This window comes from Neopelma chrysocephalum, unplaced genomic scaffold (genome assembly GCF_003984885.1).
Source record: "Neopelma chrysocephalum unplaced genomic scaffold, ASM398488v2 Primary Assembly neopelma1_147, whole genome shotgun sequence".
NCBI classification, from domain to species: Eukaryota; Metazoa; Chordata; class Aves; order Passeriformes; family Pipridae; genus Neopelma; species Neopelma chrysocephalum.
Window position 1 is genome coordinate 4031247 of NW_020897809.1, and position 18479 is coordinate 4049725.

The 18479-nt window shown below is 36.9% G+C and overlaps 1 protein-coding gene across 5 annotated transcripts in view; it reads left to right on the forward strand.

Annotated features, from left to right (window-relative positions):
- The window catches only part of CACNA2D3 (calcium voltage-gated channel auxiliary subunit alpha2delta 3), a 409434-nt gene that overhangs the window by 118250 nt on the left and 272705 nt on the right, over window positions 1–18479 (forward strand). For all 5 annotated transcript variants that reach the window (XR_003536951.1, XM_027700391.1, XM_027700390.1 and 2 more), the window contains one exon: window positions 12234–12293. Coding sequence is in view for 4 of the 5 variants with exons in the window: in XM_027700391.1 (XP_027556192.1) it covers window positions 12234–12293 (60 nt within the window). In the remaining variant the exon portion in view is untranslated. The remainder of the gene's footprint in view (window positions 1–12233; window positions 12294–18479) is intronic.

Here is an 18479-nt window from a genome sequence, read left to right on the forward strand (position 1 = left end):
AAAGTGAGGAAAACTAAGACATTTTAGGAGAACTTGCCAGTGTAATAGTTTGAATTCAAAAGTGTGCTTGTAAGCAATTAAAGAATGTACAGAACCATGGATAGAAGAGAGTGAGCTGCAATTTCTTTTATAAATACCTGTGGTTTTTATATACGTGCTATACCTCTATACTCTCTCTATAATTATCTGAATCTTCCTCCTAAGGTTTTTCAGTCAATTGTTATTTCAGATCTTCTGCCAATAGTTTTCAGCAGAACACTGAGAAATTTTCAAATGCAAGAATCCATTGCTCTGTCTTTTTAAAATTTTTATTACTTTTTATTGGCACTTACATTATTGAGGTCTTATATCATTTATATGAATTGTGTCACATAACAGAAATAGAAAAATTCAGTTGGTAAGAACTCATTCTGAACCATTTAAGTGTTACATGGAAGTGTTCTCCATTTCAATTTGTTCTTTATTTTTTCAAGGGCCTATGATGAAAGCCTCATTACTGAGTGTGTTTGACTCATCTTTGTATCCTGGTATAATGAAAATAATAATTATAATGGTTTTGTCATAGAAAATATATTTAATTTCATCTTCTTTTGAGTAGAATCACAGAATGGTTTGGGTTGGAAGGGACATAAAGGTCATTGAGTTCTAACCCCCCTACTATGGGCCGGAATACCTTCCACTATCCCAGGTTGCTCCAAGCCCTGTCCAACCTGGCCTTGAACACTTCCAGGGATGGAGCAGCCACAGCTTCTCTGGGCAATCTGTGCCAGGGCCTCACCACCCTCACAGGGAAGAATTTCTTCATAACATCTAATCTAAATCTGCTCTCTTTCAGTTTAATGCTATTATCCCTTGTCCTACCACTACATGTCCTTGTAAAAAATTCCTTCTCCAACTCTCTATAGCCCCTTTAAGTACTTTAGTGTTATGTATTTTTCATGACAGATATTGCAAATCACTTTATTCCGTTTATTACTCTGGAATGAGTTGTAACTGCTGAAAGGTCATGAAGGACTCTATTTAAAAGCCAAATCTAATACATAAGTCTTTAAGAGAGATTGTCCAACAGATTTAATAACCAATAGATGGCAAATTTTACAATCTAACATTACACAAATACATCAGGTCTATCAAACTCCTTTCAGTGGCATCAGGGGGTTTCACAAGGTAAGGTCTAAGGCTGGCCTTGTGTCTCCTGCTGTCACCCCCCAAACCCTGGACTGGAGGAACTCTGACCCATTCCATCCCTGGCTTTGGCTGTGCTGTTGCCAGTGCCAAGTACGGATTTATTGCAGTGTACAAAGTCGAGGTGTTCACAGAGTCTTCAGCCTGCAAAGTGTAGGCATCATCAGGGAATAAGGATTTAATAAGTGGGAAAGCTACCTCCATGTGGGACCAGAGAGCTGACTTAGATCTTTCTGTTCTCCTTTGCATCTGTTATTTTTGTGATTCTTTTACACTAGTTGTGTGGGTTTTAGATTGGACAGAGAAGGTGAGGAGCATCAGCAGCTACAGATCTTTAGGGCTTCATGGTTTGTTCATGGAAAAGGAGTATTTTGCACACGTTTCTCAGGAGCAGAGTTGAGCTAAAACTCAGAGCAGAGCTAAAACTGCTTGTAGCAGCAATAATGACCTTGGTGGTTTTGTCCGTGTTAGGACTTTGAAGGTTGGAGCACACTTGCTGGTCATAGATAAATGGATCACTGGAAAACCTGTGGTGATGGCTGGAGGAGTCGTTCAGCCAATAGAGAAAGCCCTGCCAGAAGTGTGGAGCAGTTCACAATTCTCCTATAATCAAAAATAAATGGAAAACTATTGTTATAATTTAGTTGCCTCTGCAAACATAAGGTATTAGTTTTTGTTGGCTTGGTTGCAGTCATTGGTTGTCACTTTTTGAACCTGCAGGTGTTGGTTAGCTCTGTGAAGACTCATGTTGCTCCCCAGGTGCATTTTAGAAGTACTTTGAGAGTCAAGAGAAAAAAAAAATTAATAAGAAAAATGGGAGTATTTTATGAAATGAGTTCTCTAGGTCATACCAAAATCTAGAGGTGTGTCAAACTTAATGGAAATGATGTGCCGTGTTGCATATTTTACTTTGTTTTCCAAATAAATCTACATACGATAATTAAATGCTGAACGTTCCAGTTGATAAAAACTAATTAAGAGGTGAAAGTACAGCAATCTTTTAGTCACTAGGAGAATACAAGTTACAAGACTTCTCTTAATAAGGAGCAAAACACCCAATGGATTTGAACTCATTACCTTTACAGAGTAAGGCAGATAAGATTTTGAGTATGCAATGCAGCCTTTCATTTGGGTTTGGGAATTTGCAATTTTCCTCTAATTACAAGGACAGCTTAATATTGTTCTTAAAATAGAGTGAAAAATACTGGCTATTATTGCAGAAATATTTATTTCAAAAAATAATAAATGAATAGATGGGATGGAGTCCGTACCTATACACAGATTTCGAAGTCTGGATATAAACATGATTTTGGCAAAGTGGTGCTCCTATACTATGTATGACTTCAGCATTAATTCATAGGGTACCAGAAAAACCTTCCAGGTATATAGAACTGATGTCTCATTACTAAGTGTGGACAAATGTGTCCACAGGGTTTCAATGTAGCCTTTTTTTTTTTGTTGTTCTTTTTTGTACCAGACCTGCCAGAATATACAAAATTATGAAAAGACTAAATTATCACTTAGTCTGCAAGTTGCTTTTGTAATTAATTCCAGCAACTTCAACAATCAAGTCTTCAGAATATAAAGTATGGTCCAGGAGACCAAAGAAGCTTGGAATTTCATCTTTGAACTTCAACTGTTTCCAAGAAAGAAATGAAGGGAAATGCATTGCTTTACTCTTTTAAACGTAATACTGATGTTCTTTTCATTAAGACTCTACAGCACTCCTCTGCTTGGGAACAAGCTCTTGAAATTGGCAGGGCTGGGGCCTTGACACGAAGTTTTCTTTGAAATTCTGTTCCAGCTGGATCAAGTTTTTAGCATTTGGAAACTCTGCACAAAGAGGCATATGGCCATTAGAAAGGTATCAGAGCGAAACTGTGTCTGTAAGTGAAATCTTTGAAAATTCCTTTCACTGTGATTTTTCAGTACAGGGTCAAACAAGATTTTCCTGCAACTGCACTGTTATTTTCTTGTTGCCTGAACCAGCAGCAGGCAGGAGAAACAGTGTCTTTCTCTCCCAAGGCACTGTCAGTGCATCCATGTGCCTGCTGGACCAAGGAGAGAGTTTTCTTGTCTCACCTCTCTGTGTTCATGTTAGGGCACTGGAAAATGGAAGGGTCAGTAGCTAAGGGAGTCTGTTGATGGGTTTAGGAGAGGCTGAGGAAGGTACTGCCACAAGGAGAGCAGTAGTGGAGAATAATGAGGTGGTTTAAAGAGACAAAAGGAGCAGAATTAAACTGTGCCGGGATTTAGAGATATAACTTGTGCAAGATACTCTAGATGGGCTCAATGAGATTGTAAAGGAAATGGGGAAAATTGGAAATTAAAGTTGGCAGAATGAGGAATTAAGAGGTATCAGTAGGGACCTGGAGAAGAATGGTCATGAACATGCTTGGGAGCGTGAACACCAAGGCTGTTATGAAGAAGGAGGAATAATTGCTAGGTGCTAGAGAAGAAGTGGAGAGAAATATGAAAAATTTTAACATTAGAGTTTGGGACATAATGTGGCCTTAACAAGCTCATGGTCAGTTAGGGAAGGAACAGGAATAAGCTGTGGTTATGTTTGAAGTTGGTATTTGGTACATTGCGGCAAGAATCTGTGCCTATATAACCTGAGGTGTAACTGGATTTCTAAATATCAGGTAAATGTTTGTAAAATCTGCTACTGATGAGAATAGAAATGGATACCCACTGTTTTCTTCACATCTTCACAATAATACTCTATTTGCCTCAATATCTGGCTTAGAGACTTCTACTTGCAATAGCAAGTTGGGAAGGTTTTAGTAGAAACCTCAGAGTTTTGCTTTCCTTTCAATTTTTTTAAATTTTCCCTTTCAGTTAATCTACTGAAATCCTGACCCTATGGAGAGTAAAAAACAATGGTCCGGTTGACTTTGCATGAGAGGGACACGTCTGGGTTTGAAAGCAAAGAACAAAGCTCAGTTTCTCGTGATTGAGTGCTGGGCAAGGCAATGGAACTAAGTCCCTGCAAACTCTGGAACTGACCTTTGCTTCTGGTAATAAATCTTGAGGTTTTTTTGCTGCTGTTGTGTGACACTAATCTGGTTGGAAACTGAAGGGAAGACAGTATATCATAACCGGTTTGGTTGCACTAGACTGCAAATTGCAAGCTGAATTTGAATTAACTTGGGGGATTGAGCAGAGGTGAGGAAAAAGCTGAGTGAGGGAGCAAAGCAAAGACAATTGGTTTCACTTGGTGCTTCTATATGTAAACAGAATAGAAACACCTTGACTAGTCCCAGGACTGCTGTCAGGACAAAGTGTTGCCTCAAGTCTCCTCTCCCCTGTTGAGCGAGCGTGGGAATATTTCCATTTCGCCTTAGCTTATTTATGTTGCACATATGGTGTGGGATTAATGTCCTTTAACTTCATTCATATAAAGTAAAACATCTAGTGAAGGAAAAGTGTGAAGGAAAAGTTCTGAAGATCTTCCTGTATCTGATGAGCTATTTTAGAACGGGACATGCAGCACCTTTGGAGTTTTCTGTCTCTGCATATGAAGGATGTTTAAGTAACTTCAGCGGAGAGATGATTAACTTTGAAATGGCTGAGGTTAGGGGAGATAAATCCTACCTGTGGAGAATTTTGCATTAAATGAACTTCCATGAACAGTGTTATCCGAAATCTTTCTCAAACAATATCTGCCAAGAATCCAGCAATGATGCCAAGAGCTGTCAGAGCTAAGGGAAAGCTATTTTTGCTAAGACATGTAAGTCCCCACTGTCTTCAAATGCAGGAAAGACAGTCTGGCTGACTAAATATATTTAAACATATAAATATCCACACAGGTGGATATTTAGATACATACACAGGGCTACTTCCCTTGATTTTGGAAGGTGTTTTATGAAGTAACATTTTGATCAGATTTTTAAATTTATGTGGAAGAGAACAAAGAATTATTCATTGAAAGCAAAACTTTACAAAGTGTTTTGCCATGTTGCAAGTGAAATTAAAAAGATGTCTAAAGGTATTTCCGGAGAATTGCACGACCCTGGGTGAACACATGGTTGGTGCAAAATCCTGAAGAACATTTCTCTTGGCCCTGAGCTAGGAGAGGTTGCTGAAGGAGCTGGTTGTTGCTGTACCCCAGCCAGGCAAATCACATGTTAAATATCCCTGGAACAGCTCTAAGTTGTGTCTGCAGCTGAACTGATTCCTTGATGTCTGGGACATACAGAATTAAAAGTAGGGAATAAAACCTTATTTAGCACTTCATTCTGCTCTGTGCTAGACACAATAATGTGGTAGGACCAGATTTGATAATCTGCATATTTTATATATGATATATTGGCTTTGTGCAGCCTTTTGAGCACTGAAGAACTTGGTACAAGACAAATGTGTTATCTTCTTCATCTGGAGTCTTCCTTCCATGCCATGGCAATCTCCAGATGCCATAATTAAATATAGTGTTGACCCAGTTAAGTTAGAAATGCATCTAATTACTCCAGGATTGTCTTAGCCACTGTTATGCAACGTGTGAGTTTGATGTACTTTAATCCGTTTACAGTTTCGTTTCTGTTTGTCCAGCTCTGTGCCAAGCTGAAGTCTTTATGTTGCTTCAAAAAGCCAGCTAGCACTCTAACAACAATCAACCTGAAAATCTGCCAGTTTTGAATGAATATAAGTGGATAATTGAAGTTATTTGCAATAATTGCATATGCTAAGCTTTTAATTTATTTTTATCCTTTATTTATAATTTCTGCTTTGATTATGCTTTGCAGCACTTACTGTGGCTGAGCATTGTCTAGTGGGATGCAGTGGAATTTGATAGTGTTCATAGAGCAGTCATTTTTTTGTATGGCATTAGTTACAAGATTGATACCTATCTTAAGCTACAAGCGCTAGGAACTCTGATGTCAAGATAATTGGCTCTAAATAATTTTCAGTGTGTCTTAGTCACAGCAACAGCAATTTTAGTGCTAAAATTTCCTAAAAATTACCTCACAGCTGAGGAGAACAAAGTGGGGAATAAAATATGGGCTTTCTAAAGAGAAGAAACTGTCTGTTTGTGTGTCCCCATCCTCAAGGATTAAACCAGCCAAATTGCTGGTCAGTTGTCATTGCCCTGTCTAAACCCACCTGTGTTTCTGAGAAGAACAAATATTCCTCTAAGGTCAGCATCAGTCTCTGATACCTACATCACTTCTTCATTGGTTATGGCAAACATGTGCAAAGCTATTTGCTATAAAACTGGGGACTGAGAGGCCTGTTTGCACATCGGTGCATTCGTTGCTATCTTAAACGAAGCTGTCTTTGAGCAGAGGAAATAATTGTGATAGTGATGAACAACGTCAAATATTCTCTGTTGGCCTCTTTACCTTGTCCACTAAATGAGCTGTGAAAGAAGCAAACCCCAGAACTGCGATGGAAGTAAGGAGGGCCCGCGGCACAATTAGCACCCGTGCCAGAATATTACCTAAGCTCACTTAATGCTAATAAATCTTCTTCTTTCCCAAAACAGCCCAAGCTTTGCAGAAGTTTTCAAAGCACCTGCAGGCCTACAGATTTCCTGGAAAGGAAAGCCCCTTCTGCCTTCTGAAACAGACCCCAAAACGGGGAAGTCGTAGGAAGGTACCTGGGTAATGTTTGGAGTTTGGTGTCTGATGCCGAGTGCTCCCACATGCACAGAGAAGAGTTCTCACGGAGAAGCCGGTGAAGAAAATTGCTCTGATGATTGAAACACAAGTTGTTGTTTCTCTCCCAGGAATACACTCAACTGCTGAACTGTGTTTAAACAGTTATCTGGCTGCACTTTAGGAAATATTTTTGGCATATTCGCAGCTCAGTTACTATAAATTTTGATTGGAAATTAGATATTCAAATCAATAATAGAGTTATTAAAGTTGCACTGAACATTTCATCTGAAAAAGGGTGGCTATTGATAGTTTTAAGTATTTTCTGTGTACAGGAAGCTGCTGGTTTTTGCTTGGTAATGTACCAGAAATCTTGCTACAAAATATGAAAGAAATAAGATTTTTAAAAACAGAGATAAGTTTTCTTAGTTTTGTTATCTGGTGTTTTTCCTAACACAGCTCATCATTTTTGATTAAGATAGAAATCTTAGTTACAATTCCATACATAGGAGTCTGGGAGACAGGCTTTTTAAAGTTACACAAATTGTTATTTTTTTCTCTATGTATTGTTGTGGGGTTTGTTTGTTTGTTTGTTTTTCAGTGCAGTATATTCATATGTTTTTCTTGTGTTTAGACTTCTTGTTTTAATAAGCATGACTTTTAATTATTTTTTTGCTTCCAAGACACAAACCAACCTTGAAGGAATATACAAGATTTCTATAGGAACCTCAAACAGATCTGGTACTATGGGAAAATAATGAGAAAGTCTTTCAGGGTTCAGGGCTATTTTTTGTTGTTGGTTGAATGCATTCAATGCTAGAATAGAAGAACTTCCTACAGGTTTATCTAAACTTTTAATGATGACTGTGATATCCCAGTGCATTTTTTTGCTATTTTGAAATGAAAGTTAATCATAATGATATTATGGAATATAAACTATTCATCTTATGGACTGAGATGACACCAGTACTTAGCTGATATTAGTCATAATTAAGGTAGATCAGTTTTCCATCTTTTTTTTAAATTTGTTGCAGTTTGGTTTGGAAAAGAGCAATTTTTAGCTGCATTTATGGTTTTATGTGTAGCAGTTGGTTTATCTTAGAGAAATAGAAAGGAAACAATAGATGTTCTTCAAGATTTGACAGCTGAAAAGAGAGAAGAACATAATTCAGTCACCATTTATGGATAAAGGTTAGTAACCCATTGCAGTTCAGGAGTTCAGAAACTGTTTCAAACTTCGTTACGCTTATGAATTTATTTAATCTAACTTCAAAATGGGATTCTAATGAGGAAGAATCACTGAAAAGTAATCTGAAACCCTTAAAAAATATATGAAAAAAGATCTCAGAAGCTAAAATGTGTACCTTATACTCTGGATGTTTGTGTGATGTTTTTCCTTGAAATTGTGATTTCTGCCCATTTCTGTTCTTTTCCCCCCTTACTTTCTTGGATTCTTCTTCCTGCCATCCATTCTGTTTCACCTTTCCTTTGCTATCTCTATAACAACCTAACTTGAAAGAGACTTTATCTGGAATATCAGTTCACTGAAATTATAATATCATTTGTCAAGAAAATTACCCTATTCAGAGATAGCGGAGGGATTTATTTAAAATAATATTACTGCGAAGTAACAAAATTTCTTTTTCTTCTCTCAGCTTTCTCTATGTTATTTGTGATACCAGTACCACTTAAAATACAAAACATTGACAATGTGTTTTTGGTGACGATTTTGAGGGTTTTTTTTGATATGGTATTTGTATCCTGGTCCATGTTTTTATCCGTACTGCATTGTGATTTGCTGGATAAGTCAGTTCATCTGTCTTACATATACATGTATTGGGCAAGTTTTAAGGATTAGCTCCTTAACAGAGGGAAACTCAACTGACCTGTCCCATAAAACGTTAAAATTGTTCATTATCTAAAGATTATGTGCTGCCCTTGACTTGCCTGTGTGTGCTCACGCCAACATCTCTCTACATCTAGGGCTAAATACTTCTGAAAACACTCTACAATGGTGTAACTCTAACAATGCTCACTCTGTGTTCATAATTCATTCCATGTAAATGCACATAGATAACTCACAGTTCCCTTCAGGATAACCACAGCTTGGTGAGCATTTGCTTGCTACAGCAGGAGTTTTAGAGTATGGTTACTCAAATGAAAATATATTGGTATTTGTATTAGGAGTGTCATTATAAACTATTAAGTTAAAATCGCTGATCATGCTGATGTTGAGAATCATTGCTAGATAACTGTTCAGTCATTAAAATATTTGAAAAGGGATTTTTGGCCTCCATATAAAAATGCTGCAGTATTACATGTGGTTTTTATATTTTTACCTCCAGAGTGTTAAGGAATTTCTTCCATAATGCTTCATCCCTTTGGGGGCTTCTTTAAAAAAAAAAATCCAACCAAAAAACCCCCCCAGAAGATAACAAAAAACCCGAAAACATTTGTATTCAATTTCTTCATTCTGAGATAGTTTGTGTATATCCACTAATATGTCATTTTGTGGATTTAGGCTTATTACTGGCTTACCTTTTCTGTAGCTCTCCCAGATTTCTCATGGTTTCCTTCATAATGGTGTTGAGATACTTAAAGCAAACTGTGGTTAAGGATTGATTACATAGAAAATGCAGCATATGCTTGTCTTATCTACATTTAGTGTGCCAAAATTTTAATTTCCATATTAGTTTTGTGAGAGCAAAGCATGTAGTGTGAACATGTATTTGCTTCGTTCAAGGAAAAATGCCAGCCAGTAGATAGTTCACTTTTTTTGGGGTTCAGTTTCCTGTAGAGAATGTTGCTATTAAAAAGTATGTAAAAATATACTTTAAAAAAAAAAAATAAATAAATGTAACAACTGAAATCTTAGTGAATAAATCAATAAGTACCAATCAGTGCTTTTCATTTCTGAGCTGCCCTCCTTACCAGATGTTTCTACTATTACCCATCTTATGCTTCTCTAGTTATTTCTTACATGTGGGGATAAATCTTAGTTTAAATTTATTTCACTGAGGCAAAAATGTAATTGAAACACATTGGAATCAATACAAACTATATAAAAAACCATGAATTATTTTTCTAGCCCGCTAGGTACTAATATCTAATATCACTGGTATCTCATGAAATGCTGTAATAATTTTTCTTTCGATGAGTAAGTAAATATTTCAGCACAGAAAGAAAAACACGTTTCTCTTTTCCTTGTATTCTTTTCTGTATGAAGAATTTTCTTGATTCTTCGTTCACTTTTTTCCTCTCAAACTCATCAGTCATGATCTTTTGTATCAGAGAAGCACAAAGTAGTAATGCAACTACAGTTTTCATATAAAGGAGGACACACCTGGAGGAATGAATTGAAGTATTTATTTTGCATTAAATGCCTTTTTCATACTTGAAAAATGAGGGCTATATTGGTAAAATCCTTTCAGCAGGTCCCTAGCATGCTAAAGATGGACTGAGAGCATTCCAGTGTGTACAAATCTGTTTCAGTTGCTCCGAGGCTTCCTCCTCAGAATAGTTAATTTGTGTTATTTCCCTTTTTGGATTCTAAATACAAAAAAATTGTGGATCAAATGAATGTTTGTTACCCTTTCACATTGTGAGGTCTGCTTTTACTGCTATTCAGATGGTCCAGGAGTAGTGGGAATGATTACACAGAACTTCACTGTTTCATTTGGAATGTTTTTCCATGGATTCCCCTCCTGCAGCCTGTTGTGCTGTCCCTGTTGTGGGGTTCTTTTACCCCTGTACCTGGGAAGGTGAGCTGGTGCTTTTTGCCAGTTCAGTTCTGGTTTGATTTTCCCAGCATTGGAACCATTTCAGTTCAATTCCAGTTTAGGTCAAAAGGGTTTGCTGTGACCAGCTGGGTTTTCATGGGACAAGATGTTCAAAGGTGGAACCAGTCAAATGTCAGGGATGTACTCCCAGCACAGGGCTCTGGGAAGGTGGCATCCACCTGCTCCCTCTTGCTCTCTTCTATTCGCCTTGGTATCAGGAGCGTTTCAAGTTTTTAATCTTGTGTTGGAGATGTGTAATCTGCACCAAAGAAAGAGGTGTGAAAAACCTCCCCACTGGGCTGTGTTGGGAGGATGCAGAAGCCCAGCAGAGGACTGAGGGTTGTGCTGTCGGAGATGAGGCAGAGCAGTGGGAGCTCAGGCTGGGACTCGCTGCCGCTCCGCAGCCCTGGGAGCACAAACCCTCCCTGGAACCGCTGCGGCTCTGCTTCAATCTGTCAGCTTTCTGTTGAATCATTTGTTCTGCATTGGCAACCAGAAATATTTTTCTTGGTTCAGCTTCTATTACAGCTCAAGCTGTATACCAATCAATATGAACTCTGATTTAATTTTGATTTATATCCAAAGACTCGATAAATGTGAATACCGTTCTGAAAAGGGAAAAAATGTGTGCATGGCTTCCCACTCTGTGTGTGAGAGTCTGGACCTCACTTGCTTCGTGATACAAAAATATTTGAAAATATACACATGTAGCAGTGTCTGATAGATCAAAGAAAATTAAAAGTAATATATAGACAATTCTGTGACAACCGTTCCTTGTTTAGTTTTGGGTTGTGTATATGAATGTTCAGGTAGATTAATAAAAACTAGAAGGAGGTACTTCCATAGTTAAAATAATCTGAACTGTAAGGAATTCTGAGTAAAACCTTAAAGAGGATATAATGTCATTTCACAAGACAATATCTGCAGCAAACCCCTATATAAATTAAATTTTTCAGGTAGCTGTGTTTTGGTGTGATCATGTTTTTTTCCCATCAAAGATGACAGTGTTAAGGAACAGTGACTACTACAGGGAATTTAGGATATTAGTAAGTATTTTTATTACTATTAAAAATACTGCTGAATTGCTGTCATTCTGTAAATATTACTTCTGTAATTACAGAAAAATCTTCTTGTGATAATGCACCAAGTTAAGGTAGTATGTAAAAACACTTCAAATCTGCTCAGTAAAGAAACCTAGTCTCTATTTTTCTAATCTCATGTTTGAAGTCTAATTTTTCTCAGTTTCTTGAAATCAAGTGCATTATTAGGAAATGCCTCCTATTCTAATGTTAAGTAAGATTTGAAAAGGGCTCCTCTATGGAAATAAGGTCCAGTGTGAAAGCAACTTTGTGTTCTTTAAAAAATCAGTTTGGGAATATGAGCTGCAGGATGCTGAGCACTACTGGAAAAAATTACATTTTTATTTCTCTGTTTATTGATAGTTGAGTTGTTTTGAGCATTTTGTACCACCAATAATGGGTACTGAGGGTTTAAAAAGCTTGATCAGTTTTTCTTTTTTTCTAAATCTGGATAATTTATTTCTATTTAATAAAGTGTCATAGCAGATAAATTACACAATGCTCAAAGAATCTCTGTTTTTATAAAGGAGAACTCTGTTATAAATATGTTATCCGTTATTTCAAAAACACACTTTTTTTTTCTTTTTTTTCAGCGTCTTGTTGAAGCTGCAGAAGATGCTTACCTGAAACATGAATTTGATGCTGACTTACAGGTAATTAGTAATTACTTTCTTGAATGTTTATCATCAGAGTACACTCTGATATAAGAGTTTATACAATAGCTTACTTGAAGAGCTGCTATAGAAAGCCAAGCATGTGAGTAATAGATGCTGATTACAGCAAATGGAATTAATGAAGGCTGGCTCAGTCTTTTGACAGGTTATATATTTAGTGGATGTGTGTTGGGACACCAGGCAGGTGGATTTTACTCTTTCAGAGGTTTCATTTAAATTCCCTTGCATTTCTGTGGAGGTCAAGGTTTTTAAGCACAGTAATTAGCAGCATGTTCCGTCCCTGCAGTGAACTGGCAAGGAACTGCTCTGTAGAGACTTGGATTTGCAGATGGGGTGGGACCCACAGGGCTGGGATTAGTATGACCTTGATCTGTGCAAGTGGTTTACGTTTGGATCTGTGTCCAGAGCAGACACTGCTTTTTCTCTTACCTACAAATCCTTAGAGCTGTACCACTGTTGTGTGCTGCCTTGAGGAATAACACGGGGGGGGGAAGGGGTAGCAGCACTGTGGCAGCTCACAGTTAAAAATGTTTAAAAGAAAAGCCTTTGATTAAATAAGACATGTAATTTAAAAAAAAATTAATTTAAACCCCAAGTAATTTAACCTAAAATTGAAAGTTTAACAGAAAGTCTTATTCAATGCTTAGATGAGTAAATACTTCCTTACCTTTAATGAATTCCTATATCCTTAGTTTCTTGAATGCCATGTTAGGTGGAGTTTTGTTTACTTTGTCTCTACCGAGATGTAATTTTAAAACCTTCTGTGAATATTTGCTGTAAGTCTATTTAAATTTTTGGCTTAAGTGTTAAGGGAAACAGAGACTTTTTCCACAGACTTTTTCCCATACATGTATCTAAGAAATAAACAGATCTGTAGGTTCTGTTTTCAGATTTTACCATGGTTATGTCCAGTAACCACAAAACCTTTTATTTTAATGAAAATATGACACAAATTACTTATTTCTGTGTAGAAAGGGAAAAAATAGAGTGAATTAACAGAGCCTAGGATAAAATTAATTGAGTTCAGAAGGCTGTAATACTGGGGTCTATCAGCCCACAGTGGAGTAAGGATAAAATGAGCACACTGAAAATGATAATTCACATTATTGTTGTACATTTGATGAGTGCTGGCTTCTGCGTTCAAATGCTTTAGAGTTCCCTCACATTTCAGCCTTGCAGAGGTGTGCTGCATTTTGGTTTTTTGAACTTTAAGCCTTGGAGAAATAGGAACTATTGTCTGAGTAAATCAGAAACACACTTCATGGAAGATCTTTCAGAGGGCTTCAGTAAGTGCTTCTTCTCTGCAGGATAGTTCTCACTTTGACAAAGTCCTTGGTTTGCTGAGGCTCTGGCGATATTAACACTTTCAGGAAGGCAGTTGAAAGCCATTTGTGTCAGCAGCATTAACAGGACAATCAAATCTTTGTGTGGAGCTGTGTTGTTTATTACTGTCACGGTCCATTAAAGCTAATCAATTGTTAATCTTGGTTTCAGCGACCCCTTTGCAACCCTTGCTGGGTGATTGTTGTTCTTTATCAAAATCTCATAATACCATCTGCTCAATATAAAGTAATGGCCAGGATGATTTGATAGTGTACATTCAAGTGGAGGGGGACAGAAGGCTTATATAATCTACAGTGTATACAATTCTACTCTCAAAGAGGAATTTTTTGGCATTTGTATTGCTTTGGCCGACGTGTGCAAGACAGGATTAAGTGCTTTGAATTAGCGATACGTGATACAGCACCAGCCTGAGCTCTTTGTGCTCAGATATTCTGGAAATTCAGAAAGCACATAAAGAAAGTCCTTTTGTGCTTTTTATTTGTCCAACATCACCTTCTACGTCTTGAGGACAGTATAGATAATATTGTGTTAGTACATAAAAATGATATAAGGGAGAAATAAAATTATATTAATATTTTTATTGACTGTAGAAAAGCACCAACCTAAAGAAAATAATAACTGGAAGCGTTCACCTTTTAGACTGCTGGTATTCTCTTCAACAATGCTGAAACTGTATCATTTGGTTAGGCTAGACCTGATCCCTTCTGGGCATTTTTCTTAGTACGTTATTAGATTTGTCCTTAGTTATTCCATAGATATTCTAATCAATATACTGTAATGCTGTATAATGGTGTAAGCACTCAACTATCAAACCCTGGACTGAATCCATTGGCATCACCAACAAACACCTTATAGTTCTAAACATAAATAAAATTCCCAGACAATTGAAAGAAATAAATCAAAACGGGTGATGTGATGTTTAACTCATCAGCTTTATGTATTGCATATTTGAGTAATGGCTGAACTATGAATCAATGAGAGCAGACTTTAAAGATTTACTCTCCAATATTTGGGCTTTAGGAGATTCTTCTTTTTTTTGCTGTTAGGGATGTGAACCAAGAGCTGCATTTGTAGCAAGTTATGAGGAAATAATCTTCTAAATGTTACTTATGTTTGAGCCTTTAACCCAGTCCAGGGTTTTCTCACCTGGTGGATGTGGTTGCAAGTTATTCTCTCTTATTAAATACTATTTTCAAGTTTGTAAGTGGAATCACTTTCTTTAGTCATGCCTAATAATGTATTTGGGGATGAAAGATAAATTAGCTTTTGTATTGCTACAGCAAGTTGCCCTGTCACAATATATTCACAGGCATAAAGAACTGTTCATCTTGCTTTATATGGGGCACTATCTCTGTGCTCACCTCTGTTTAAAATAAAGCAATTCCTCCTGATTTTCTGGTTTTAACACAATGAAAAAAACCCCAATATAGAGGTGAACTGCCAAGCACACATGCACCAAGAATATCGGATTTTGCAGGTTTTGAAGTGATTCTACAATCATCATTTACTTTTCTTGACTTAATAGTTTGCTAGAGAAAAAATTTTGGAGAAAGATAATAAAGAGGACAACATCTTCTGCTGGGAGGTGATCTATTAAAAAGAACTTCCAAATAACATAATTGTTGTTAGCTGAAATTTGGCCTCCTGATCTTTTACTGCCATTGTGCTGAGGTGTGTGTTTCCTAAGATGTGAACTGCCTTGTTATGGTTCCCAGAAACACTGTCAGGGAGTTTGTGTTCAGGCCCTGGGAAGAGGTTCTGAAGTGGAAAACTCTTCCCTAAAGCTGTCATGTACCTAAGAATTTGTTGTATATGCAGCTGATATAATCACACAGGTGTAGAGGCTCTCTCCTCCTACCACATTTCCTAAAACCACTAGAAACTGGACAGATTTTGTAGGGTAGAAATGCACCAAGGTGTTGCCCAGCTGCTGCTCTCGTGCAGTTGGTGGTGAGGTGGCAGAGCACACTCAGAGTGCTCCTGAGGGATCCATTTGTGTCACTGGGTCTGAGCCCTTCGGACAGAAACGTGGAGAGTATTGTTACCACCTGAACAGAGTGAGGATGGGATCCCTATCACAGAGCTGGATCATTTCTGGGTTTCCATAATTTCAGGATGTGGATGCTCAGCAGTGGGACTGATGCTGGAATTCTCAATGGAGCTGTAAAAATAACTTGTGCTTTGTTTCTTACAAACTTTAAAAAAAAATTATAAATCTTTATTCTAAAATTATACTTGGTTCCTACCCAGTTTTCATACTTCTGACTCCAATGACAAGAGGAAGTCATACAAAATTTTATTATGACTACTTGTTCATTTGCTGATTGGTTCCATTATAAATACATATCTGCAGGGTAGTTCTTTTATTTTCTGTGTGTTAATTAAGTTCATTAGTTCACTTGACTTACATTCCTGCTGAGCTTTCTCTGCATGTGTGTGATGTGATGATAAAAAAGCAAGGTTATTTTAATAGAACCAAAGCTGGTGCCTAGTTGATGCACCGGAATTATTAGATTTTTTTTTCCTTCCTGGTTGTTGTAGTTTCACTTTCTATATAAGACAGGAGAGATTCAAGTGCCAGTACTTAAAGATAGTTGAACTTACTTCAGTTTTATGTCCCAAGACTAGAAGAGGATTAATAAAATAGTTTTTAGGAAAAGATTACTTTCTTTTAAGAATACTCCTAAAGTTAATTTAGCAGGATAAAAAAGGAATAATGGTATAAGGCTGCTTTTCATTATTCATTTCCTTTAGATCTATAACATATGGCAGAGCCTTAAGGAAAAGGTTTGCAAAACTGTACCAGGGTTAGGTACCTGTTTGCCAGATTTTGCTGTCTGTTAACTCCAAATTGCATTTTGTGTCCTTGAAAAATCTCACCCTTCCCCTCAGACTGTATATGTTGGCTAAATAAAAAACCTTGTGAAATCACCAGACGGAGAGTTAAGGGATTTCCAGTGGTTTTCACATGTGAACAATGTACTTTTTTATACATATTTAATGATTTTTGAAAATGTACAAATGGTAAGACTTCAAATGTTTAGGAGAAAGCACAAATATCAAAAGAGGGCTGAGGAACAGAATTAGTCCAGTTCATGTGCTTTACAGCTTTTAGGTCTAACCTTCCAACTGTTAATATTGCTCAATAGTTTATTGTTGACCTTCAAAGGGAGCTACCTGACTTTCAGTAATTTTGAAATTCAGCTCTTAGATCTAAAGCTTAAATATGGATATAAAAGCATAACTTAAATTGCTGCTACTTGAAAAAAAAAATCTGACCTAAATGTTTATTTAGTATAATGACGCCAGGCAAAAATTTATAATGATGGATTATTAAATGCTTAGGGATTTAATCAAAATTTAAACAAATAGATGGTAATTACATTGACATCAGGTACTGGAAAATACAAGGACAAAAGATAATTGAGAATAGCTATTCCACATAATCTTATTAAACTCCTATTATAACACAGGCATTACTTTTATGTTAGTATTTCAGAAAAGTCTCTTTGCATATTTATTATCTCACTAATATTGCATGAAGCACATGATAACAAGATTTGCAGTCTATTAATATTTTTCTGGCTGTTAGAATAATTTTCACAAGTCTCAAGTCAGCTCTTGAAGGGTCCTGAACCTCCACAATGGAACAGGAAGTCTGTTGGACTTCAAGCACTTGGAACCAATGATTGAAATGAATTTTTGAAAAGTGCATTTAAAATAGCCGTGCAGCATCTGAAGTTTGATGTGCTTCATGGAGTATTTATCCAAGCAGTTTATTTCCTAAATCAGAAATCAAGCTTTCTACACTCCAAGCCTGGAAAGAGCCTAAATTCCTTTTTAAACTTTCTTTGAAATATTTTGCAGAGCCAAGTGCTCTCAGCTGTATTTGGATGCAGTAAAGGGTGTCCCTGTAGCTTGTAATAAGGCAGGAGGAAGAGCTGGCACCAATCTAAACTGTTAACTTCTCATGGCCCTGTGCAACTCCTGCAGAAGTAGCTGCAAAGCATGGAAACATTATAGTACATTCAGTTGTAAAATCTGCCTCGGGAGCTCTTTCCTGCAGGGTTCCTTTTCATCTTACTCTAATGCTTGTGATACTGCAGTGGGTTCTCCCCTGTGTTATATTCATCCAGCTGAAGGCATAATTTGGATACACCTATGATGTAGAAATGCTGCCAGAACCTGCAGAAGTCTTGTTCTTACCAAGTTTTTTTTATAGCTTGAAGTTTTCAGTACTGATCAAAAGATAAGGGAGACGAAAGAAAGACAGTAAGCACAGAATTCAGAATGTCATTAAAAACCACCTGCAGTACCAAAGCCCCAAACTCTTAAGAGTTTCAATGCATTTTCAGGGCTAAGAGGATGGAAAAAGGGCATAGAAACATAAGTGTGTAGTGAGCTAGAGAACCACAAGGCACAGCAGGCCACGTTTCAATTGTAAAAGCATCTGTTAGAGTTTTTATTTGGTGTTAGTTTTTCCTTTGTTATTTTTTTCTTTCATAAAATACTTCAATACTTTTTTCTGAAAGTGAAAAAAGGTTCAGCTTTGCAGTTCTTAGATTTGTATTATTCTTATTGATTTCTGTGAGCTCAAATTAAGGACTTCTCAACTGCTCTAATACTGCAACAAATTGATTTTCAGATTTTTAGCCCTCTCAGTGGAGAGCACTTTAGCTTGTCTGTTCTTTCCTATTTATTTGTTGGAGCTGGCAAGAGGAAAACTAAAATGATTGTGGAACTGTCGAGACATCAGTGGATTCAGATGTTACTGGTTAAAAAATTCAATAGAATTCATGCACAAGTAAGGTAACCTTCAGA